Below are 24,941 nucleotides of genomic sequence, written 5' to 3' on the forward strand. Positions count from 1 at the left end.
GAGATTTTCATTCATTTTAAATGTCACATGGGGAATCTTTTGTTTTAGAGTATAAGTTGCTTACTGAAATAGCATTTAGTCATTGCTGCTTTTAATTTGTGTGTTACAGTAAAGGTCTTAAAACTTGAAATCTTGCTGTGTGACCCTTTCAATCATTCACTGGAAACTTAGTCTCTACAGGGGTGGTAACACTATCCAAATAAAGGCAGTAATGCGGAGCCATAAATTAAGGGTAAGACAACTATTGATACTGGATACTGTTAAGACTCAAGCGATGAAGAATTTTGTAAGAAATTATTAGAAACGGTTTGATTTTTTTTGCATCCCAGGGAAAGCTTACCTTACTTGTCAGTAGAATACGATCTCCTTCCTTAAAGCTAAGTTCATCAGGATTGGTTGCTTCATATGCAAAGACTGCTTTGCAATATTCCTTAACTGAAATGAAAATAAATTGTATAAGATGTAAAATGTTTGTGTTTATGTAATTAAATATGTAAGCTTAAAGCTTAATGAATAAGAAACTCTCATATTACAAGTAGCTTAACTAATTTTTATGTTTTTTTTAAAAGCTGAACAAAGGCATGTTCACTCCCAGGATTGGAAAGGGGCATCGGTAATGTACCTATTCAGGGTAATTGCAAAGCAAAGTTCTTGAATAAGTTGCTTCACATTTCTTGCTCCATTATACAAACTTGCTGCACAGTTTGCAAATAAACATTCACTGCTAGATAACTTTGCACAATAAAAGGGTATTTAACGAATGCTGTATGGTCACTCTTCATTCTGCAGATTCGATAGTGCAACTACTCTAATTGAGTTGATTGCTGGGCTTGCAGCTAAGTTTCTAACATTTTTGGCACAATTTGCAACAAAATAGTCATCAGTCTGAACCTAGATAGTTTTTGGGCAACTGGCCAGAACCAACATCCGAGCAACATTTCTATTGCTATAGCCACAGATAACTCATTCGATCCAAAGAAGGAAAAGAGACTACTATAACAAAACATTCCTCCATTTTCATTATTTGCAAGTAGTTTGATCTGAAATATAACATAATTGATTAACTTAAATACTTAGGATTCAGGAGGCCCTTGTTATAGGTACTATTTGGGAATGAACCAAAACTACATTGAAAAGCAACATCAAGGATGCTACTTTGACAAATTTCTATTGAACATATCGGAATTGGACTGATCAAAAGAGGCCACTTCTTGAGGGATGAGAAAAGGGCAATGTAGCTCGAATTGCTTCAACCTAGTTGGTCTAAATGTAAGTCTGGCATGCTCCTTTTAATACCTTTTTCTAATATATGTATGTGTTCCTTATGCTTCCAACTTGATCATTCTTGAAAGCTCCTGAGACTTTGACCCATCCCTTTGCCCATCATTGTTGCCCTCTGTCACTTAAGAAATAAACTTGACATCTGCAAGGATTTATTGAACAAAATACTCTTTTCTAAGCTAAAAGCAAAATACTGTGGATGCTGGAAATCGGAAATAAAAACAGAAAATGCTGGAAAACTCAGCAGGTCTGGCAGCATCTGTGCAGAGAGAAACAGCGTTAAGGTTTCCAGTCCGCTTTCAGAGCGCTGACCTTTGTTCAACTTTTAACACATTCTGCTATCTTACCTTTATGCCACTATCAGCAACAACTTTAGTCTTTAGCACTACCGTTAACACTCCCTTTGTCTTATGTCCATGACATCTTTGTTAATCTCTCCTGAGCTCTCACCAATCCATGACCTTCTATTTTGCTCCACCTACTCCACCCACTGTTAAACATAATATCCATCACATTTCTACTTCTCTTCAGCTCTGAAGAAGTCATTTAGAGTTGAAGCGATAACTCTGTTTCTCTCTCCACAGATGCTGCCAGCCCTGCTGAGCTTTTCCAGCATTTTCTGTTTTTATTTCAGTCTTTTCTAAGTGCCAGTTTATAAATAAATGTCAGTGTGCAAAAGACAAGGCTGAAGCATTTGACAATCCTGGCTGAAGATGGTTGCGAGTGGATGATCCATTTCAGCTTCCTCCTGAAGTCTCCATCATCACAATGGCATTCTTCAGCCAATTCAATTTACTCCATGTGATAAAGGAATAGCTAACATTGCCGGATATGGCAAAGTCTATTGGCACTGACCATATGCCCAATGTAGTATTGAAGACTTGTGCTCCAGAACTAGCCAAGCTGTTCCATTACAGCTACAACAATGCCATATACCCAACGTCTAATTAAGTCTTGAATATAAATAGCAGAACAAATCCAAACCAGCCAATTACCACCCCATCAGTGTGCTCTCGATCATCACCAAGGTGATTGAAGGGATCGATGACAGTGCTATCAAGTGGCACTCCCTCAGCAACAACCTGCTCACTGATGCTTAGTTTGCATTTCATCAGGGCCACTCAGTTCCAGGCCTCATTACAGTGTTAGTCCAAACAAGCAAAAGAATTCCAGAGATGAGGCGAGAGTGGCTGCCCTTTGACATCAAGGCAACATTTGACCAAGTATGGCATCAAGGAGCCCTAGTGAAAGTGAAGTCAATGGGAATCTGAGGGAAAACTCTCCACTGGTTGGAGTCATACCTATCACAGAGGATGATACTTATGGTTTTTGGAGGCCAATCATCTCAGTACCAGATCACTGAAGGTGTTCCTCACAGGCCTGATATATTCAGCTGCTTTCAACGCAAGGACAGAAGTGAGGCTGTTTGCTGATGATTACACAGCGTTTAGCACCTTAGATATAATGCAAATTTTAAGTCCAACCTATTTACTTGCAAATCCAACCTCACCATAACCACTCATTACAAATGGATGAACCTGACACCTTTACCCTTTTATCTCACAGACAAGCTGTCTTTATTAACCGCCTCCAGTTTAATTATAGATGGACACACACATAGCCTTCTTTACACAATATCGCCATATTCCCAAAAATAACAGCACACCTCCCTCAAAGCAGACAAATGAAACACCGTATTTTTAAAGACGTCTTCATTTTCTTAACCCGCTTCGTAGTACTTACTATACAAAATACGATTTCACTATCGTGTACATGCATCAAACATGAAAATATATATTAAAGTCTTTTAGAAAAATCATGTTCGTTCCAGTCCATTCTCAATTTCCCTGTATCCAAGCCCTTTAAAATTTAAGCCGTTGGCAACACATCTGTAATTAAATTCTCTCGTCCAGCCACGTGTAATTTTTTTTTAATTGAACAGTTGCAAAAATAAACCCAACGGAACAGTCTGGTGTTTTTATCCTGAAATTTCTCCAGAAACTTTAAGAGATTGTGGTCAGTATATACAACTGTGTCTGAAGAATTGTTTGCAACATACACTTCGAAATGCTGCAAAGCCAAAACCAAACTTAAAGTCTCTTTTTCTATAGTTGAATATTTCTTCTGATGTACATCCAATTTCCGTGAGAAATGCCCCACTGGTTTCTCCAGTCCCATTTCATCTTCCTGTAGTAACACACCACCAACACCCACATCACTGGTGTCAACAGCCATTTAAACTGCTTTACATAATCAGGTGCTGCCAGAACAGGTATAGTCATCAGTACAACTTTTAAGCTGTCAAATGCACTGTGTCCATTGGAATCTTCTGTTCTTTTTTAATAATCCAGTCAGTAGAGCAACTACACGGCTGAAATTTGGCATGAATTTCTGATAAAATTCACTAATTCCATGAAATCACAAAATTTCCTGTTTTTTGTAGGACTGGGAATTCTACAATAAATTTTACTTTTGTATCGCATGGGGCCACTTGACCATGTCCAACAGTGTGGCCTAAATACGTAACATTTGCTTTTGCAAATTCGCTTTTAGCCACATTGGCTTCCTGTACTCAAACAGTTCCTTTAAATGCTGTAAATGCTCCTTCCAGGTTTGACTGAATACCATTAAGTCACCAATATAGATAGCCCAACCACTTAGTTCTTCAATCATCTCATTTGTTCATCTTTGAAATGTTGCTGGTGCAATTTTCATACCAAAGGGCATTCATTTGCATTGATAAAGGCCAGCCAGAGTCACAAAAGCTGATACCTCTCTTGCCGTTTCAGATAACGGTACTTGCCAGTATTCTTGCAGTAAGTCAATTTTTATGATAAATGCTGATTGTCCAACTCTCTCTATGCAAACGTCCAACTGTGGAATAGGAAATGAAACCATCCTTGTTACTGAGTTTACTTTGTGGTAATTAATACAGTCTTTGTGATCCATCTGGTTTTGACACGAATACCATGGGTGAACGCTAATTACTGTAACCTGGGCTCTATGATGTCACTTTGAAGCATAAATTCAATTTATTTCCGCACTTGAGCCAGTCTTACTGGATTTAATCTATATGGGTGTTGTCTTATTGGAACCGAGTCCCCTACATCAACATCATGCAAAGCCAAATTTGTCTTCCCTGGCCTATTTCCACAAAATGCCATGTGTGACTGCAACAGCTCTTGTATATCATAACAACAGTCTTCTGGAAGGTAACTTAATATCACATTTAGATTCTTAAGTACTTCTTTATTGCCCAATTTAATCAGAGGAAGGTCAATTTTAGAGTCGCTCTTTCCTGTTTCCTCCTCCTTACTTTCAACTACTAGTACCGCCTTCTGTTAGTCTAATTGTTTTAATTCAAGATCTTTCTGCTGTAATGCCACTGACTTCAATGAATTAAACACCTCAGCTTCATTCTCTCTAATCTTTTCTTCCTGAGTATAATTTTCAAAAATAGATCTCCCCCATCTTTGAGATTCTTCATTTTCCTGTGTAATTTTGTGTGCCTGTGATCTCGTCACCATATTATCCTGGAGTGCTTCCAGACTCTCTTAATGTTGATAATGCTCTTCTCTGTTGATTGTATCTCAATAGGTTCCTCTACCACAGTAGGCATAGTCAATATTTACAATCCAGCTATGTCATTTCCTAGAATAAATTGAACCCCTGCAATGGGCAATTTCTCATTCTCACCTCTGTGGCTAATTCTGTCTCTTCCTTTTTCACCCGGGCAAATGCCACTGGTTTGTCTTTCACTTGGGTCTCAAGAGCCCACAACACTTTTACTTACAGAACTCTCCTTATTCCGATCACCGCATCGGTCTCCCAGTTAACTTCCAGCAATTTGACCTCACATGTCCAAGCTTGTTACAATGGTAATATACTACCTTTCTCCATTCACTTCTGCCTTTTCATCTTTAGTAGACTGGCATCCTTCAGCTTGCTCCCTGTTACTAACACTTTTACCATCACTAGGTTTTCTATACCTTCCATTTCCTTGCCGACTCCCATCCGATCCTTTTCCCACACTCAACTGTTTGTGTGAAATATCATATGTATTGGCTAAAACGGTAGCTTACCTGATCTTTTTATTTTGTCTTTCATGTTTAAATATGTTTTGATAGTTACTGGAATACTATTTGTAAATTCTTCCATAATCACAATTTCTCTTAAATTTTCAAAAGTCTTGTCTAACTTTAATACCCTAAACCACTGATCCCAGAGTTTTGTTTTCTCGCAAACTCTACAAAGGTCTGATTAGGTCTCTTTTTTTTTACAGTTCTAAGCTTCAAATGGTAAGCATCAGGGACAAGCTCATAGGCATTTAATATTGCTTTTTTTTTACTACTTTGTTGTCTGCAGATAGCTCCTCTGATAAGCTAGCATACACATTCATTGCTGTACCTGACAAAACACTCTAATATTGTAGTCCAAACATCTGAGCCAATTCAATTTCATAGCTATCTTTTCAAATGAGGTGAAATATCTTTCAACTCCATCCACATGGACTGCTGCAGTTTGAGGCAGCAGCTCACCACCACCTTCTCAAGGACAATTAGGGCTGGGGAACAAATGCTGGCCTGACCAGCGATGCCAATATCCCATGAGTCAAAAAAAAAATATATATATATATATAAAACTTCATCCAAGGTCCAAAGTGTGCAAATCATTTTCCTCTGCACATCCCTTCCATTCTCACTTTATGGCATTTTCACAACTCACCTTTTCTGGTTTCCAAAATTCTAATGTCTCAGACACCCTGTGCATGCTCTCCTTCTTTTCATATTGCTTTCATTTTATTCATTTATTCAAATCAGTGTCCAATCCGTTGAAACACTTAATCCTTTCTGTCTGTCTCCTGGAGCTACTTCATTCAAAAGTTCATTAAATGAACCAGATTTAAGTAAAAAAAATTTAAAAATCTAGTATTGGCATATGATTTCCATCAAGAGTACTTAATAGATTACTGGTACCAGAATCTGCGTCATACTTCATGGTATCTTATTCTTCAATTTGCAAATGCCAGGTGATATTTTTCTCCATGCCCCAAGTTTTAATGCCTGCAAGGATTCATTCTTTTGCTTATAGACGTTATAATTCCTGTAGTGTGAGCCATCTGCTCAAAAAGGAATACTCTTAGAGCCATATTACCAAGCACAAAATCAATTTAAATTATCACTGTGTTCCTCTATGAACATGAGCAAAATTTTGAAGTTCATATTATGCAAAAAGCAGAAGCCAATATTTCAAGCATATTGCTTCCTATCATATTGTCATTTTCAGAATGGAGATATAAATACAACCAAATGGCACACTCCAAATGGAGCACTGTGACCTCTCAGCACCCAACTCTTCTGCTTATCAACTTGTCCTGCTTATTGGAAATCTCTGCTGCATCGCCTAAACCTATAACACAAGATCAAGTCTGTGGGTTTCTAAAAGACAGTTATGTTTAAAATAAATAGTTGGGCACTGTTTCACTAACAAATTGTTACTTTTTGCAATAAACAAAAAAAACTATTCATTCAAAACATAACTAAGCATTCAGGACAATCCGCTTTATTTTATAAAAGCACACCTAACAAGTTACATTATAGACTGTAAGATAGAGAAAACATTTAATGTTAACAGCAGCAATTCCATTCAAAAGACTGAACTGATGACTCATTACCACACCAAAATAACTAGCAACATATAAACTGTAATTATTGCACACTTTTGCATAATGCAAAACAACAGGTTAAGTAGTGATTAAGTGGTACTAAGATTATATATTCTCTATTTAATGCTGTAATGTATCATATACACATGGACTAACTTATCAGGGACTGAACTGGAATTCTTTTTAAAGCCTGCAAAAAATTTACTGCTTTCTATTTGGAGCTGTCAACACCTGTAGGCAAACCAGGAAAACATATCATCTGGTTCTCAAAGTCTCCATGCCTTTAGGGCTGGAAATTGTTTTGGGAGGAGGGAATATTGAATATTCTTGTGCCACAGCTCAACCTGATTGAGTGTTATATACTGAAGTGTTGGCAGCTGATCTGATTTACCTTGGCTTTTCAACATACATTCTCTATCTGAAGAGGTACAGTGTGAAACTGCTCACTTCCACCAGAGGGCAGTAGAACCATGTTGATGTTTAAAGCAGTTGTCATTGTTTTGGTCCATCGTACAGAAACACTTCAACTATCCAACCTCGACATTACATTGAGCTAAACATTTTTTTTTAGTAATAACAATACTGTTTGCCTTCTTCATTTACACCAAATTTCCACTACCTACCGATATTACGGATTAATTTGTCAAATATTTGAGTTATCCAACCACTACTGGCAAAGATGATGCACTGGCATCGAAAAATAAATTGGCAAGAAACAACTTACATTTATATCGCACCTTTAAAGTAATGAAATGTCCCAAGATGCTTCACAGGAGCATTGACACTGAGCCACATAAGGAGATATTGGTCAGATGACCAGAGGCTTGGTCAAAGAGACAGGTTTTAAGGAGTGCCTTAAAGGGGGAAAGTGAAATAGAGGCAGAGGGGTATACGGAGGGAATTCCAGAGCTTGGGGCCTAGGTAAACGAAAGCATGACAATCAATGGTGGGGAAATTAAAATTGGGAACGTAGAAGAGGCCAGAATCAGCTTGCGGGAGATATCTCAGAGGGTTATGGAACTGGAGGAGATTACAGAGATAAGGAGGGACAAGGCCAAGAGGGATTAGAAAACAAGGAAACAGCTTGTAAATAACTTGCGCTACTATGGTGTCTGAAAGATACCTTTATGTTTATTTTCTGGTTCATTTTTCACAGCCTCTGCATTACTGGTTGGAGTTAATTGCTGAAAAAGTACATAAAATTGCATGAAATTAGTGAACATATATACGTCAAAGCAGCTATAATTGCATTTCACCAAATATTTTGAGAGGATCCCATTTATCATACAACACATGAAGCCATTCTTTCACAATATAGCTGGCTTGTAGCCATTTGGTCTTAGAACTTATCAAATAGAATTATTTTGATCTCATTGGCCCACTCCTGCTCCTAATTCGTATGTATTTGCTCATTGATCTACTCTGGTACTACCCAAGAACAAAATTTAATCAATTCTTGAATTGAGTTCATGTCAGCAAATACAAAATCTGACTCGGTCTGTGACAGAGAACCTTTACCCAAGGAAGAAAGAAAGGTTTACATGTACGTAGAGCACTTTTCCCAATCACTGGTTGTCTCAAAATGCATTATAGCCAATTAAGTACTTTTGAAGTGTAGTCAATGCTGGAATGTAGGAAATGCAGCAGCCAATTTGCACACAGCAAACTCCCGCAAACCAATGTGGTAATGGCCAGATAATCTCTTATTTTGAAATTTTGATTCAGGATAAATATTGGCCAGGACATCAGGAATAACCCCCTGCTCTTCTTTGAAATTGTGCCATGGGATCTTTTAAATCCACCTGAACAGGCGGTCTGGGGCCTCAATTCAACGCCTCGTCCGAAAGACGGCACCTTCGAATGTGCAGTGCTCCCTCAGTACTGCACTGGATGGTCAGCTTAGATCAGTGATGGGCAACCTAGGCTAGTGAGAAGGCAAGATTGAAACTGGGCATGTGCACGAACCATGATCCCATGAATAAGATTAAATACACAACAAATATTTCATAAAGAGTTTTAGAAAATGTTTCCACAGCTTTCTTCCAATTTGTCGAACAGGTTGGGCAGAATCCAACGGAAATTTTGCCATGTGAGAGGAATAGTGTGTTTCATAATGTCTCTTAACATTGTATTTTTTTGGAACTGATATCACCTTGTTGCAAATTAAGCAAAATGGCCTCTCTTTCTGTTCAATAACAAAACAATCCAGCTCCCAACTCTCTTTTACCATTCTGCCCTCATTACCAATTTTTCTCTTTTTTGCTACTACGTCTTCCTCTGTTATTTTTGATTTTGCACTTGATTCTCTTCCTTTATCACGCTACTTCAACACAAAGCAATCCTTTATATGGCGAGGGACAAATTAAGTTCCCAGCAAAAGTAACATTAAAAAGCGCAACCTCCCACGTCTACCGGTGTCACAACCAAGACGGTCTCCCGGGATAGGGTAATTTGCTAACTGCGCTTGCGTACCTAGAGTTTGCGGATTGTGCTGATTGAACCGTAGCAGCGCTTTGATAGGATGCAGAGGGAACGCAGAGGGGGCTCTCGCGGTCAATGTTGTGTGCAATCAGCACGTACCTCACTTCACGTGCCCTTGCTTTATGTGTGTATCACTTTAGTAATATTATAGGAAAAAAAACGTGGACAGAAACCTGCGGAATCTGGCAACCCCGCGTGTGGGCAATGGTCAGCAAAATGCCTCGCAAGCTGCACTCAGAATCCTGATGGGCTGCATGCGGCCCTTGGGCTGCAGGTTGCCCACCACTGGCGTAGATATTTATGCTCAAGCCCTGGAGTGGAACCTGAACCTGGAACCTTGAGATGCAGAGGCCAGAATGCTACCACCTGAATCACAGCAGACACTTAGTTCAGATCAAAATGCTTATGGCTACATATGACTTGTCGATATGTAAGAATATAGGAAATAGGATCAGGAATAGACCATGCAATCCCTCAAGCCTGTTCCCCCACTCAAAACAATCATAACTGATTCTACTTAAATTCCACTTTCCTGCCACTACCCATATCCCACAGGTCAAACTGTGCACCACTTGTAGGAAAAATAGCCTCAGATGTCCATCTTCTTGATGGGTTCATTGACAGCATTTACCAAAGTGTATGGCTTCTCTACTACTACCTCAATCCAACCTATCACCATGCAATTCTCAACAAACAGGATAATGCCACAATGGTGAAAGCCACTTGACACAGGCAGACAACAATAAAATGCTACAATCATAATTATGTTTACTAATAATGTTTGCGGTCCCATTAATAATTTTTCTTTCCTCTGGCAAGCTTATGCACAACTTTGAGAGGTAGGTTTATTCACATCAACTGTAGGATTTTGGCAATCTCCAGTAAGGTCAGCCATGGGAAACATTACTTTGGAAGTGTAATCACTGTTACAGCATAAATAAACATGGCAGCAAATTTACAAACAATCAGTATAATAGTGATAAATATCAACTTGCATTTATATGGCATCAGAAGGTGATTCACAGGGGTGTTATCTTGAAGCATATAAGAGTATATCCAAACAAGTGATCAAAGGTTTGGTGAAAGTGCTAGGTTTTAAGAACTTTCTTAAAGGAGAAAGGTGGCAAGATTTAGGCAGATAATTGCAGACCTTAGGACCCAGGCTGTAAAAGGCACTGCCTCAAATGCTGGGTGAAGGAAATCCAGGATGCAGAGCAGGCCTGAACTAGAGGAACAGAGCTTTTGCAGCATTGTAGGCCTGGAGGATCAGTGAACCAATTTTGGAATTGTTGGTTAACAGATAAATGCTGATAACACTACTGGGAGAACTTACTCCCCTTTGTCAGCTATTACCATAAGATCAGCCAACAAAAACAGGCAGACGGGAGCTCTGTTTAATGCAAAATGCACATCTGATAATGCAGCACTCTGTCCATCGGTCTAGATTCAGTAAAGGTTGCGCAAGGAGACAGGCAACGGCGGATGAGTGAGACTGAGACCGAGTGAGTAGCAAATTAGGTTCACGTGGGAATTCAGTGGATAGGGGAAAAAAAAGGTGTGGTTTACATGTGAATTAAGAAAGTAATTAAAGTAAGTTAACTAAACAACATAAGAGAGTCCATAAAGCGAGAGAGGCAGAGAGAGCGGGGGGGAGCGAGAGAGAGAGAGAGAGAAAGAGCGAGAGCGAGAGAGCGGCACACAGAGAGCCGGGGAGAGCGAGAGAGAGAGCGGGGGAGAGCGAGAGAGAGAGCGGGGGAGAGCGAGAGAGAGAGCGGGGGACACAGAGAGAGAGAGCGGGGGACACAGAGAGAGAGAGCGGGGGACACAGAGAGAGAGAGCGGGGGACACAGAGAGAGAGAGCGGGGGACACAGAGAGAGAGAGCGGGGGACACAGAGAGAGAGGGGGGGACACAGAGAGAGAGGGGGGGACACAGAGAGAGAGGGGGGGGACACAGAGAGAGAGGGGGGGGACACAGAGAGAGGGGGGGGGACACAGAGAGAGAGGGGGGGGACACAGAGAGAGAGGGGGGGGACACAGAGAGAGAGGGGGGGGAAACAGAGAGAGAGGGGGGGACACAGAGAGAGAGGGGGGGACACACAGAGAGAGAGGGGGGACACACAGAGAGAGAGGGGGGACACACACAGAGAGAGGGGGGACACACACAGAGAGAGGGGGGACACACACAGAGAGAGGGGGGACACACACAGAGAGAGGGGGGACACACAGAGAGAGAGGGGGGGGACACACACAGAGAGGGGGGGAGACACACACAGAGAGAGGGGGGACACACACAGAGAGAGGGGGGACACACACAGAGAGAGGGGGGACACACACAGAGAGAGGGGGGACACACACAGAGAGAGGGGGGACACACACAGAGAGAGGGGGGACACACACAGAGAGAGGGGGGACACACACAGAGAGAGGGGGGACACACACAGAGAGAGGGGGGACACACACAGAGAGAGGGGGGACACACACAGAGAGAGGGGGGACACACACAGAGAGAGGGGGGACACACACAGAGAGAGGGGGGACACACACAGAGAGAGGGGGGACACACACAGAGAGAGGGGGGACACACACAGAGAGAGGGGGGACACACACAGAGAGAGGGGGGACACACACAGAGAGAGGGGGGACACACACAGAGAGAGGGGGGACACACACAGAGAGAGGGGGGACACACACAGAGAGAGGGGGGACACACACAGAGAGAGGGGGGACACACACAGAGAGAGGGGGGACACACACAGAGAGAGGGGGGACACACACAGAGAGAGGGGGGACACACACGGAGAGAGGGGGGACACACACGGAGAGAGGGGGGACACACACGGAGAGAGGGGGGACACACACGGAGAGAGGGGGGACACACACGGAGAGAGGGGGGACACACACGGAGAGAGGGGGGACACACACGGAGAGAGGGGGGACACACACGGAGAGAGGGGGGACACACACGGAGAGAGGGGGGACACACACGGAGAGAGGGGGGACGACACACGGAGAGAGGGGGACGACACACGGAGAGAGGGGGACGACACACGGAGAGAGGGGGACGACACACGGAGAGAGGGGGACGACACGGAGAGAGGGGGACGACACGGAGAGAGGGGGGGACACGGAGAGAGGGGGGGACACGGAGAGAGGGGGGGACACGGAGAGAGGGGGGGACACGGAGAGAGGGGGGGACACGGAGAGAGGGGGGGACACGGAGAGAGGGGGGGACACGGAGAGAGGGGGGGACACGGAGAGAGGGGGGGACACGGAGAGAGGGGGGGACACGGAGAGAGGGGGGGACACGGAGAGAGGGGGGGACACGGAGAGAGGGGGGGACACGGAGAGAGGGGGGGACACGGAGAGAGGGGGGGACACGGAGAGAGGGGGGGACACGGAGAGAGGGGGGGACACGGAGAGAGGGGGGGACACGGAGAGAGGGGGGGACACGGAGAGAGGGGGGGACACGGAGAGAGGGGGGGACACGGAGAGAGGGGGGGACACGGAGAGAGGGGGGGACACGGAGAGAGGGGGGGACACGGAGAGAGGGGGGGACACGGAGAGAGGGGGGGACACGGAGAGAGGGGGGGACACGGAGAGAGGGGGGGACACGGAGAGAGGGGGGGACACGGAGAGAGGGGGGGACACGGAGAGAGGGGGGGACACGGAGAGAGGGGGGGACACGGAGAGAGGGGGGGACACGGAGAGAGGGGGGGACACGGAGAGAGGGGGGGACACGGAGAGAGGGGGGGACACGGAGAGAGGGGGGGACACGGAGAAAGGGGGGGACACGGAGAAAGGGGGGGACACGGAGAAAGGGGGGACACGGAGAAAGGGGGGACACGGAGAAAGGGGGGGACACGGAGAAAGGGGGGGACACGGAGAAAGGGGGGGACACGGAGAGAGGGGGGACACAGAGAGAGGGGGGGACACAGAGAGAGGGGGGGACACAGAGAGAGGGGGGGGACACAGAGAGAGGGGGGGGACACAGAGAGAGGGGGGGGACACAGAGAGAGGGGGGGGACACAGAGAGAGGGGGGGGACACAGAGAGAGGGGGGGGACACAGAGAGAGGGGGGGACACAGAGAGAGGGGGGGACACAGAGAGAGGGGGGGACACAGAGAGAGGGGGGGACACAGAGAGAGGGGGGGACACAGAGAGAGGGGGGGACACAGAGAGAGGGGGGACACAGAGAGAGGGGGGACACAGAGAGAGGGGGGACACAGAGAGAGGGGGGACACAGAGAGAGGGGGGACACAGAGAGAGGGGGGGACAGAGAGAGAGAGGGGGGGACAGAGAGAAAGGGGCAGGGAGAGACTGAAAGGGGGAGAGAGAGAGAGAGAAGGGGGTGTGGGGAAGGGGAGAGTGAGGCGGGGAGAGAGAGATGGGAGTTTACATATAAAATCTATAAGTAACATGACTGGAGTCCCATAAGCTGATTGGTTGCTAAATTTAGGTCTTTCCAGACTTGGCACAGTGGAGAGGATTGGTGAGTGACAGGTGAGTAGTATTATACCATACTGTAGTAAACAGTTTATGTAAAGTTTAAGGTATGTTAGTGCAGCTCGGCTATGGGAAATGTGCAACCTGCAGGACGTGGGAAGTCATGCAGGCACATAGTGCCTTCAATGACTACATCTGCAGAAGTGTCACCAGCTGCAGAAACTTGAGCTCTGGGTTGCGGAACTCGAACAGCAGCTGGAGTCATTGTGGTGCATCCGTAAAGCTGAGGATTATGTGGATAGCACGTTTAGAGAGATGGTCACACCGCAGCTAAGAAGTACACAAGCAGAGAGGGAATGGGTGACCGTCAGTGTATCTAAGAGAAACAGGTAGGTCGTGCAGGAATTCCCTGAGGCTACCTCATTCTCTAACCATTTTTCCACTCTTGATACCGGTGAGCGGGATGGTTCCTCAGAGCACTGTAGCAAGAGCCAAGTTCATGGCACCACGGGTGGCTCAACTGCACAAGAGGAGGAAGAGTGGAAGTGCTATAGTGGTTAGGGATTCCATAGTTAGGGGAGCAGATAGGCATTTCTGCACCTGTGGATGTGAATCCAGGATGGTACGTCGCCTCCCTGGTGCCAAGACCAAGGATGTCACAGAGCTGCTGTAAGACACTCTTTTGGGGGAGGGCGAACAGCCAGAGGTCGTGGTCCAAATTGAGACCAATGACATAGCTAGGAAAAGGGATGAGGTCCTGAAAACCGATTTTATGGAGTTAGGAAGGGAATTAAAAAGCAGGACCTTGAGAGCAGTAATCTCAGGATTACTCCCAGTGTCACGTGCTAGTGAGCATAAGAATAGGAAGACTGGGCTGAAGAAATGGAGTAGGGGGGAGGGCTTTAGATTTCTGAGGGATTGGGACCGGTCCTACTGCAGGTGGGACGTGTACAAGGAGGACGGGTTACACCTTAACAGGACTGGGACTAATGTCCTCACGGGGAGGTTTGCTAGAGCTCTTGGGGGAGAGTTTAAACTAGATTGGCAGTGGGGTGGGAACCTGAGGAGAAATTCAGACTGGAGAGGAGAAAAACTGGCAGCAGGAAGTAGAGAAGTATTAACTGATAGGGAGGATATATCAGAGAGTAGTAACAAGGTAGGCAGAATACTTGGAGAGTTTGATAGAATTAGAGTAGGCCATAGTAAGTCATTAGATGGGGTAGAATAAGGGGGAAAAGTAAAAAATGCCTAAATCAGGACTAATGTGCATGTATGTGAATATGCGGAGTGTGGTTAATAAGATTGGTGAACTATAGGCACAGGTTGACAAATTGAATTATGATATTATTGCTATGAGAGAGATCTGGCTCAAAGAAGGGCAGGACTGGGTATTAAATATTCCTGGATACAAGGTGTTTAGGAGAGACAGTAAAGGAAAAAAAGTGGGGGGAGTGGCAATATTGATTAAAGATGGCATTACAGTATTGGAGGGAGAGGATTTTGCAAGGGGGTCATGGGCAGAATCTCTTTGGCTAGAGGTAAGGAATAAAAAAGGTGCAATAACATTGATTGGTGTAGTATATACCAACTAGTGGAAGCAATGTAGAGAAACAAAACTGCAAAGAAATTACAGAGAGGTGCAAGAATTATAGAACAATTATAATGGGGGATTTCATTTATCCAAATAGACTGGGATAGGAATAGTGCAAAGGGACAAGAGAGGCAAGAGATCCTGGAATGCGTTCAAGATAATTTTCTGTTTCCGGTCCAACGAGAGAGCAGGCACTTTTGGGCCTGGTTCTGGGGAATGAGTTAGCCCAAGTGGATCAAGTATCAGTGGGAGAGCATTTAGGGGACAGTGACCATTGTATCATAAGGCTTAGGTTGTCCATGGAAAAGGACAAGGAACAATCTAATGTACGGATAATTAATTGGGGGAAAGCCAAATTCAATGAGATGAGAATGCATCTGAGTTGTGTGAGCTGGAATCAAATGTTGGCAGAAAAGATGGCTGCTGACAATGGGCCACCTTCAAAGAAAAAATATTGCAGGCAATGTCAAGGTATATTTCCCTGAAGGGGAAAAGTAGGACAAATAAATTCAGAGCGCCCTGGATGACGAGAGAGATAGAGGTGAAGATGAAAAGAAAGAAGTGCGCATACGACAGATTTCAGGTAGAAAATACAATGGAGAATCAGCTGAATGCAAAGGACCAGAGAGGAAGTAAAAAGACTAATAAGAAAAGCAAAGAGAGAGCATGAAAAGAGATTGGCAGTTAACATAAAATGGAATCACAAGGTCTTCCATAAGCGTATAGATAATAAAAGGGTCGTAAAAGAAAGAGTAGGGATAAAAAAGGGGGACTGGAACGTGAAGGCATATGAAATAGTGGAGGTATCAAACGAGTACTTTGCATCTGTCTTTACAAAGGAAGAAGATGCTAGACAGACTGAGGTGAGAGCAGAGGTAACTGGCAGACTAAAAGAATTTATAATTGAGGAGGAGGTTTTAGAAAGGCTATCTTTATTTAAAATTGATAAGGTGCCAGAACCAGATGAGATGCATCCAAGGGTACTGAGGGAAGTGACAGTGGAAATTGCAGAGACACTGGTGATAATCTTCCAGTCTTCCTTAGACACAGGTGGTGCCAGAGGACTGGAGAATTGTGAATTTACACCCTTGTTCGAAAAGGTGTGCAAGGATAAAGCCAGCAACTATAGGCCAGTCAGTTTGACTTCATTGGTGGGGAAACTTCTGGAAACTATAGTTCGGGACAAAATCAATCGTCATTTAGACAAGTACAGGATAATTAAGGAAAGCCAGCATGGGATTCATTAGGGAAAATCATGTTTAACTAATTTGCTAGAGTTTTTTGAGGAGGTAACAGAGAAGTTTGATAAAGGCAACATTGTTGATGTGGTGTATATGGATTTTCAAAAGGCATTTGACACAGTGACATACAACAGACTTGTGAGCAAATTCTAGCTTATGGAATAAAAAGGAGAGTACATACTTGGATAAGAAATTGGCTGATTGACAGGAAACAGAGTAGTGGTTAATGGATGTTTTCCAGGCTGGAAGAAGTGGAGTTCCCCAGGCGACAGTATTGGGGCCCTTGCTCTTCCTGATATATATTAATGACCTAGACTGTGGTGTTCCAAAATTTGCAGATGATACGAAAATTGGAAATGTTGTCAACTGTGATGAGGATAGTCTTGAACTTCAAAAGGACATAGACATGTTGGTGGATTGGGCGGACAAGTGAAATTGAAGTTCAATGCAGACAAGTGTGAGGTGATTCATTTTCGCAGGAAGAATATGGAGACACAGTATAAAATAAAAGGGGGAAACTCTCAAGGAGATGCAGGAACAGAGGGACCTCATTGTATATGCACAAAAGTCATTGAAGATAGCAGGGCACGTTGAGAGAGCAGTTAATAAAGCATACAGCATCTTAGGCTTTATTCATATGGGCATTGAGTACAAGTGTAAGGAAGTCATGTTGAACTTGTATAAGATACTAGTTAGGCCTCAAATGGAGTACTGCGTCCAGTTCTGGTTGCCATACTTGAGGAAGGATGTGAAAGCATTGGAGAGAGTACAGAGGAGATTCATAAGAATGATTCCAGTGATGAAGAACTGTAGCTATGAGGCTAGATTGGAGAGGTTGGGGCTGTTTTCCTTGGAGAAAAGGAGGCTGAGAGGAGACTTGATTGAGGTATTTAAGACGCTTAGGGGTATGGACAGAGTAAATAGTGAGAAATTGTTCCCACTCAAGGAAGCATCAAGGACTAGAGGACAAAGATTCAAACTAATTGGCAAAAGGAATAAAAGTGATGTGAGGAAACATTTTTTCACTCAGAGGGTGGGTGGAGTCTGGAACGAACTTGGAAAGAGTGGTGGAGGCAGGTTCGATCAAGGTATTCAAATAGTAAGTGGATAGCTATCTGAAAAGAAAGAATGTTCAAGGTTTTGTGGATAAGGCAGGGGAGTGGGCTAGGTAGAATGTTCTTTCAGAGAGCCAGTGCAGGCTCGATGGGTTGAATGGCCTCCTTCTGCACCGTAAAGATTCTGAGAGATTTTGTGCTCAAATCTGGGAGTAAAGTTCAAACATACAATCAAATGTACAAATGAGAGGTGGAGAGTGTACCACGGAGCCAAACTGGCATTCATTTACGTACAATGATAACATCTTACCAATTCTAATGACAATCTCATTACTGAGTCAAATTAGATAACAGATCAATGCATTGAGGATTCAAACACTTTTCCAATAAGTAATTTTCTGACAACTTCAGCAATGGTAAATCGTTGGATTTCCTAGCATTTCTCATTTTAAGCAAAACATGATATTTTATGTCATGCAAACTAATAATACTCAGCCTACCTTTTCTGACTTTTTATCCTCCAGTTCAGAAGTAGGTAACCTTGATTTTAGTTTTACAGATCCTTCCTTAAATATGTCTCCAAAACCCACACCGCGGATTTTTTTTGGCTGGGCAGTCGTTCCTGCTCCTACTGGGCTTTCATTTCCTATAAATTCTATGGGTGATGTTGGTGATGCAGGTCCCATTCCAATTAAATCCTTGACAGGCACATCTATTACAGCAAGAGAATCAAATGTGCTTAACATGTTAAACACAGTCACTTTTGCAAATGTAACCAACCCATCTTTAATACAGCATAAAGAAAAAAAATAATCATATCAGCAAACCAATTTAAACAGATATAGTAGCATTATGTTTCAAACTATAGGATAACCTACTTTACAGACTCTGCATTCAAGCTGAGACACATTCCACACAACAGGATTAAGCACAGTTGGCCATGACGCTTGTAAAGATAAACATTCCTTTCAAGCTTCTCAAAACGTTTCGCAATTGCCTGTGTGACCTTTCACTTCCCCACACAGAATAAAAGCTGTATCTCAAAACCAGGCCAGTAATGCATCTTGACCACAGTCAGTGGAAATATGGTGAAACGCTGGAAAAACTTTCAACAGGGGGCTAGTGCAATGGGTTGGCACAAATTAGCATCTGGAGGACTTCTCAGTTTCAAGAATGAAGACAACTTCGCAGGCTAGGTAATCTTCAGCCTTAGCAACGCCCATGACCAAATAAGATTACAGGAAAAGAAGGTTCTTATGCATACGCCAAGATCATTTATTTCACAAACATAAGTTCAAGAGATTGTGATTCTTGAAAGTGTGAGGATCACTCCACATATGTGCCTTACATATACACCCAATCGACATTCCCTTGCTATCTAAGTAAAGTAATCTGTAAGTAAGTTACCAACAGCGGAAAGAATAATTCTCTAACAGGACCTTGAACTACTCTTAGTAAACAAAACAAGCCAACTACTGGTGCATGAAACATAGCCCGTGAATGTCGCATGTTAACCATAACGGTTCTGATGCCTCTCTGAAAAGCTTCCCTCCTCCATAGTGCGATTCCTTAAGTAGGACCCGTGATTTAATCTATACTGAATGTCAGAGAGCTTTTTTGTATGCTCTTGCTTTGCATTTGATTAGGAGGAATAACAAATACAGCAAAGAGTACTGCTATCAGCCTCTGCAAGTTCAGCTAATGGGGCACCTGTCTCCTGAGCAACCACAACTGAGTGAGGAGTGAATTCCTTCCTGTACTGAATTAATTTCCCAAATTTTGCTATACAAAAACTGTTCAAGTAATCTACAGATTTTTTTGGAAATGAGATAAAATTACCTGGTACCAAGGAGTTAAACTGCTTTCTAAGAATGAGGAAAAGTAAACACACTCTAATTTTGGATGGACATCTTTTGACTGTGCACGAGGAAACAGTCATACAATCAACAAAGAACTTAATGTAATGTCCTCCTTCTTCCTTCACCTACCCCAAATTAACTGTACAACTTGTCTAATCATGTGATAAACTAATATTTTATAATCCAGTGCACTTTTCTTAAACAATCCCAACTGTCAGACAGTTGCCTATGTTGGAGGCCAATCAACTCAGTTCCAGGACATCACTTCAAGAGTTCCTCAGGGTAGTGCCTTAGGCCCAGCCATCTTCAGCTGCTTCATCAATGGCCTTCCATCATCCCAAGTGGGGATGTTCGCTGATGATTACACAATGTTCAGCGCCATTCACGACTCCTCAGATGCTGAAGCAGTCCATGTCCAAATGCAGCAAGACCTGGACAATATTCAGGCTTGAGCTGACATGTGGCAAGTAACATTTCGTGCCACACAAGTGCCAGGCAATGACCATCTCCAACAAGAGAGAATCTAACCATCGCCTCCTGATATTCAATGGCATTACCATCGCTAAATTCCCCACTATCAACATCCTGGGGATTACCATTGACCAGAAACTGAACTGGACCAGCCATATAAATGCTGTGGCTACAAGAGTAGGTCAGAGGTGGGAATCCCGCAATGAGTAACTTATCTCTTGACTCCCCAAAACTAGTCTACAATCTACAGGGCACAAATCTGGAGTGTGGTGGAATAGTCTCCACTTGCCTGGATGGGTGCAGCTCCAACACTCAAGAAGCTCGACACCATCCAGGACAAAGCAACCCACTTGATTGGCACCCCATTCACCACCTTCAACATTCACTTCCTCCTCCACCAATGCACAATGGCAGCAGTGTGCACCATCTACAAAAAACTCACTAAGGCTCCTTTGACAGCACCTTCCAAATCCACAACCTCCAGCACCTAGAAGGACCAAGGGTAGCAGATAGATGGGAACACCACCACCTGCAAGTTCCCCTCCAAGCCACATACCATCCTGACTTGGAAATATATTGCCATTCCTTCACTGTCGCTGGGTCAAAATCCTGGAATTCCCTTCCTAACAGCACTGTGGGTGTATCTACATCACATGAACTGCAGCAGTTCAAGAAGGCAGCTCACCACCACCTTCTCAAGGGCAACTAGGGATGGGCAATAAATGCTGGCCTAGCCACATCCCATTAAAAAATCCCAGTTACTACATAAAGAAGCCGATGTACTGCTACTAAAAAGGCCAGTTAGTATCCACGCTTCCTCCTCACGTCTGTGCAAGTGATCTGTTGTCACTCAGAGATTTTAAGGGATTGACGTTTTTAATGCTTTCAAAGCTACAGGGATGACAGAAATTTGTTATGTTGTGACAGGATACAGAGGCTTGGTGCACAAATGGGTTCCCTGATTATGGTGACGCGTTGGCCAGGAAGGCCTTAAATGGATCTATTATCTGTGAAGCGAGCCCATGTCAGCTAGAGGAACAGAGGAGGTTCCCACAACTTGCCTCAATGCTCTTGACCTTGGGTAAAGGAAACACATTACCCAGATATAAACATGGTTCTTTAATTTTTTTTTTGTGACAACCGCCAGCCCCTGTAAAATATCATTTTGGGCTGTAAAATCGTCCATATCAAACAGCCAGTTAGCACACCTTGTCTTGACTGAAAATAATAATAAGCAACCTAAAGTCTGCCAGTGTCCTTGGGACCATACCTACTCAAGAATGATCATCTTGATACTAGGGAAAGGATCTTTCTTCATATAAAGATGTACTTTTTGACAGCAGCCATAGCTTGAGAATACTCATTCTATACTTAACACTGAGGTATAGGCTTTCTTCTGTTTGGTTCCTCCCCAATATTCTTATTTTATTTCAGAATGCCTTGCTCTTCATCTAATTCATGAATTCACATCCATTTCTACCACAAGCAAATTCTTTCACTGTTTGTATTTCACAGGCTGCTATGTTCATCTTTATGGACAAATATAGCAGTGTGGGCTGCATGCTGGGAACAAAACTGGCTTGATCATTCCTACTATTGAAATTAATAAAGGAACATCCATCATGTTCTGTAAAGGCACAGGGTCCTGACTGCCAGACTTTGCTCTTCCCAGGCGATAAAATGAAAATCTACCCCATCATCTTTCCTATGCTGTTATCCCGTCCATGGAAAAAAAGATTGCACTTTGTGCTCAATAAGTATTATGATAATGCCTCAGTGTTTTAAAATGAAAGACTTGCATTTATTTGGCCCTTTTCATGACCACTAGACAGCTCAAAACACTTTACAGCCAATAATGTACTTCTGATGTGTCGTCATTGTTATAGAAAACAGCAGTCAACTGGTGCACAGCAAGCTTCCATAAGCAGACATTTTGGAATGACCAGATAATTTGCTTTTGTGATGTTGACTGAGGGATAAATATTGGCCAGGGCACTGGGGGTAAATCCCCTGCTCTACTTCAAAATAGTGTCATGGGATCTTTTACACCCACCTGAGGCGTCAGATGGGAACGGAGTTTCATGTCTCATTTGAAAGACAGCACCTCAAGAGTTCAGCACTCCCTCAGTACTGCACTGAAATGTCAGCCTAGATTCTGTGCTATTCAGAGAAGAGTGCTACCCACTGAGTCACACGACATAATACAATTTAATCTGCATTTATGAAATGGTTTGCTTCACAGTTACCTCCAAGTTGATTATTACTTAGGGTAATTCTGGTGGTTTGTAAATAAGCATGCTATCATTACCTGCTTCACTTAACACCTCATTAGATTCTCCATCTTCAGTCTGATCGATCAACTCCTTAACAAAATTGGATGGGAACAATCCTGTTTTCTCATTCAGGGTTCCCTTCCACCAGCCTTCTTCAACCTGAAGGGAACAAATCACATGAAAGTCTGAAAGCATAACTATAAATAGCACAAAAGTCGGGGTATGCTATTAGTTAGCATATCTCATTTGCAAGTGACTTTCCAGAATGGGACTCGAGGACAAACATGTGTAAGAGGAGCAACATTAAAATGTGCTGAGTGCCTTGAACCACTAGATGGCGCACTTGAATTTAAATTATTAAGGCTCATAAAACACTGCAAATACTGGAAATCAAAATATGCTGGAAACGCTCAGCAAGGCAGATACAACATTTGTGGAGAAAAGCTAAAGTAACATTTCAAGCAACTGCCCTTCATTAGAATCAAAATGTAACATGGCGTGCCTTGCCTTAAGCAAACACATTTTCACAGTCAATCCATAGAACAGACTGGTTCAATTTCTCTGTTAGCAAGATTGAGCCAATCAGAAAATGCCACATCATCAGTTTCCATAGAGAAGAACCACTAAGTAAAAGACAGGTCAGTACGTTTTGTTGCGTTAAGCAACACACAGGAAGAAGTTCCACCTTGGCTGAGGGAAATTACAGATCTGCAGTTTGCACAAACATGAAGCTCATGACTACCAAAAGTTAATTTTAGTCACAGCCACTTGTAACTTTTTATCCCTCCTATTCCTTAATTTCTTTTCCATGTTAAAACATGCTTCACACGATAAAATACAAGCTAGTACCTCTTGACCCCCAATGTGTGATTGATGTAAATAAAGCCTCTGCCTGCAGTACCTCCTGTTAATTATAAAGTAGCACAATTACTTCCCCAGCTACCCCAGAACAACTGATTGCACAAATATCATGACTGTTTCACAACATGACAATCCAACATCATAAACAGTTTACAATTCTTTGTCAAATTATAAATTTAAACTTTACAGCAGGAATTGTCCACGACAGAGTTGACCGCAGTGACTATCCGTGGCCAACTGTTTATTTGGGATAGCCAGGCAAAGCAATTTGCTGTTTTGTGACAAGCTTTACACATCCTACAACAGCAATAACAACTTAAGAAAAGTACAAGAACATGCAACCCAACTCATCACCCACTCCTAGAATCATGTAAAATGTACCCCATAAGGGGCTTTATTTTATTTATTTAATCATAGTCTAGTCTACCCATTTCCACATTATTGCTTTTTAACCCTGTCTAGCTGCCTTGCACAGATGACAAATTAGTCCAGCGAGAGACACAAACATGTTCTGTGGACTATTTTATTGTAATCTATGCATATGGTCAAAACATAAGCACACAAAGATTACAAATCCGATGACTCTCACAAGCATGCACACCCCCAACCCCTCAAAAACCAACTGAGCAGCCTTGTCACAAGAGGTCACGGGGGGCAGGTGGTTCTGGAGATTGTGGGAAAGAAAGCAAGTTCGTTTGAGGGAGTGGGGTATACTCCTGTTCCTCCTGACCCGTAAGCAATGCTGGAAAAGCACTTAGCTGCTGGATCCAGAAGTTCGTGTTCCCCTTAAGCTGCCAGGGTTCCAGAGCCCAGGAAGCCCAGCCCAAAGCCTTTAAATCTAAATGACTATTAAAATGGAGGCACACATCCTCAAACCACATGATGCCCACACACCCACCTCTCAGGAGCAGGTTATATCGCTCATCCAACCTCCAAACTACCCAATTAAATTGGAAGTTGGTATGTTTGTTCTAACCCCATCACTGTATCATCCATCCTGAAGATTGAGGTGGGGGGGGGGGGGGGGGGGGGGGGACACCGGTACACCTTAAACCTTCCTTTTTTAAATTATTTATTCATTCACAGTATGTGGGTGCCATTAGCAAGGCCAGTATTTTTGCCCATACCCAATTGCTCTCAAAATAAGGGTGATGAGTGATCTTCTTGAACCATTGCTGTTTGGAAGATGGTGTGTGGCTTGAGGGGAACTTGCAGGCTTATTTTCCTTCTAGCTAGTTAAAATTGCAGGTTTGGAAGATGCTATTGAAAAAACCTTGGTGTGTTGCTATAGTGCATCTTGTAGATGGTACACACTTGCTGCCACTGTGCGCCAATGGTGGAGGGAGTAAATGTTTGAGGTGGTCATTGGGGTACCAATCAAGCTGGCTGCTTTGTCCTGCATGGTGTCGAGCTTGTTGAGTGTTGTTGCAGCTGTACTCATTCAGGCAAGTGGAGGGTATTCCATCAACCCTAGTTGTGCTTTGTAGATGGTGGGCAGGCTTTGTGGAGTCAGGAGGTTGGTTGTTCACCGCAGAATTCCCAGCCTCTGAGCTGCTCTTGTAGCCTGTGTGTGTGTGTGGAGGGAAGGTAATTGATGAGGCAGCTGAAGATGGTTGGGCCTACAATACTACCCTGAGGGATGTCAAGATAAATGCCTTATCTATTTTCAGTGGTATTAAGGGATAAATGGTGACTAGTACACCAGGTGGCTGCCCTGCT

At 43.4% G+C, this 24,941-nt stretch overlaps 1 protein-coding gene across 4 annotated transcripts in view; it reads right to left on the bottom strand.

The window, feature by feature from the left end:
• Nucleotides 1-24,941, bottom strand: part of cd2ap (CD2-associated protein) — a 241,382-nt gene that overhangs the window by 82,844 nt on the left and 133,597 nt on the right. For all 4 annotated transcript variants that reach the window (XM_078542068.1, XM_078542067.1, XM_078542070.1 and 1 more), the window contains exons 5-8: nt 22,397-22,520; nt 18,259-18,470; nt 8,070-8,130; nt 341-435 (exon numbers count right to left, since the gene is read on the bottom strand). In XM_078542068.1, the coding sequence (XP_078398194.1) occupies nt 341-435; nt 8,070-8,130; nt 18,259-18,470; nt 22,397-22,520 (492 nt within the window). The remainder of the gene's footprint in view (nt 1-340; nt 436-8,069; nt 8,131-18,258; nt 18,471-22,396; nt 22,521-24,941) is intronic.

The sequence above is a fragment of the Cetorhinus maximus genome, chromosome 5 (genome assembly GCF_964194155.1).
Source record: "Cetorhinus maximus chromosome 5, sCetMax3.hap1.1, whole genome shotgun sequence".
NCBI lineage: Eukaryota > Metazoa > Chordata > Chondrichthyes > Lamniformes > Cetorhinidae > Cetorhinus > Cetorhinus maximus.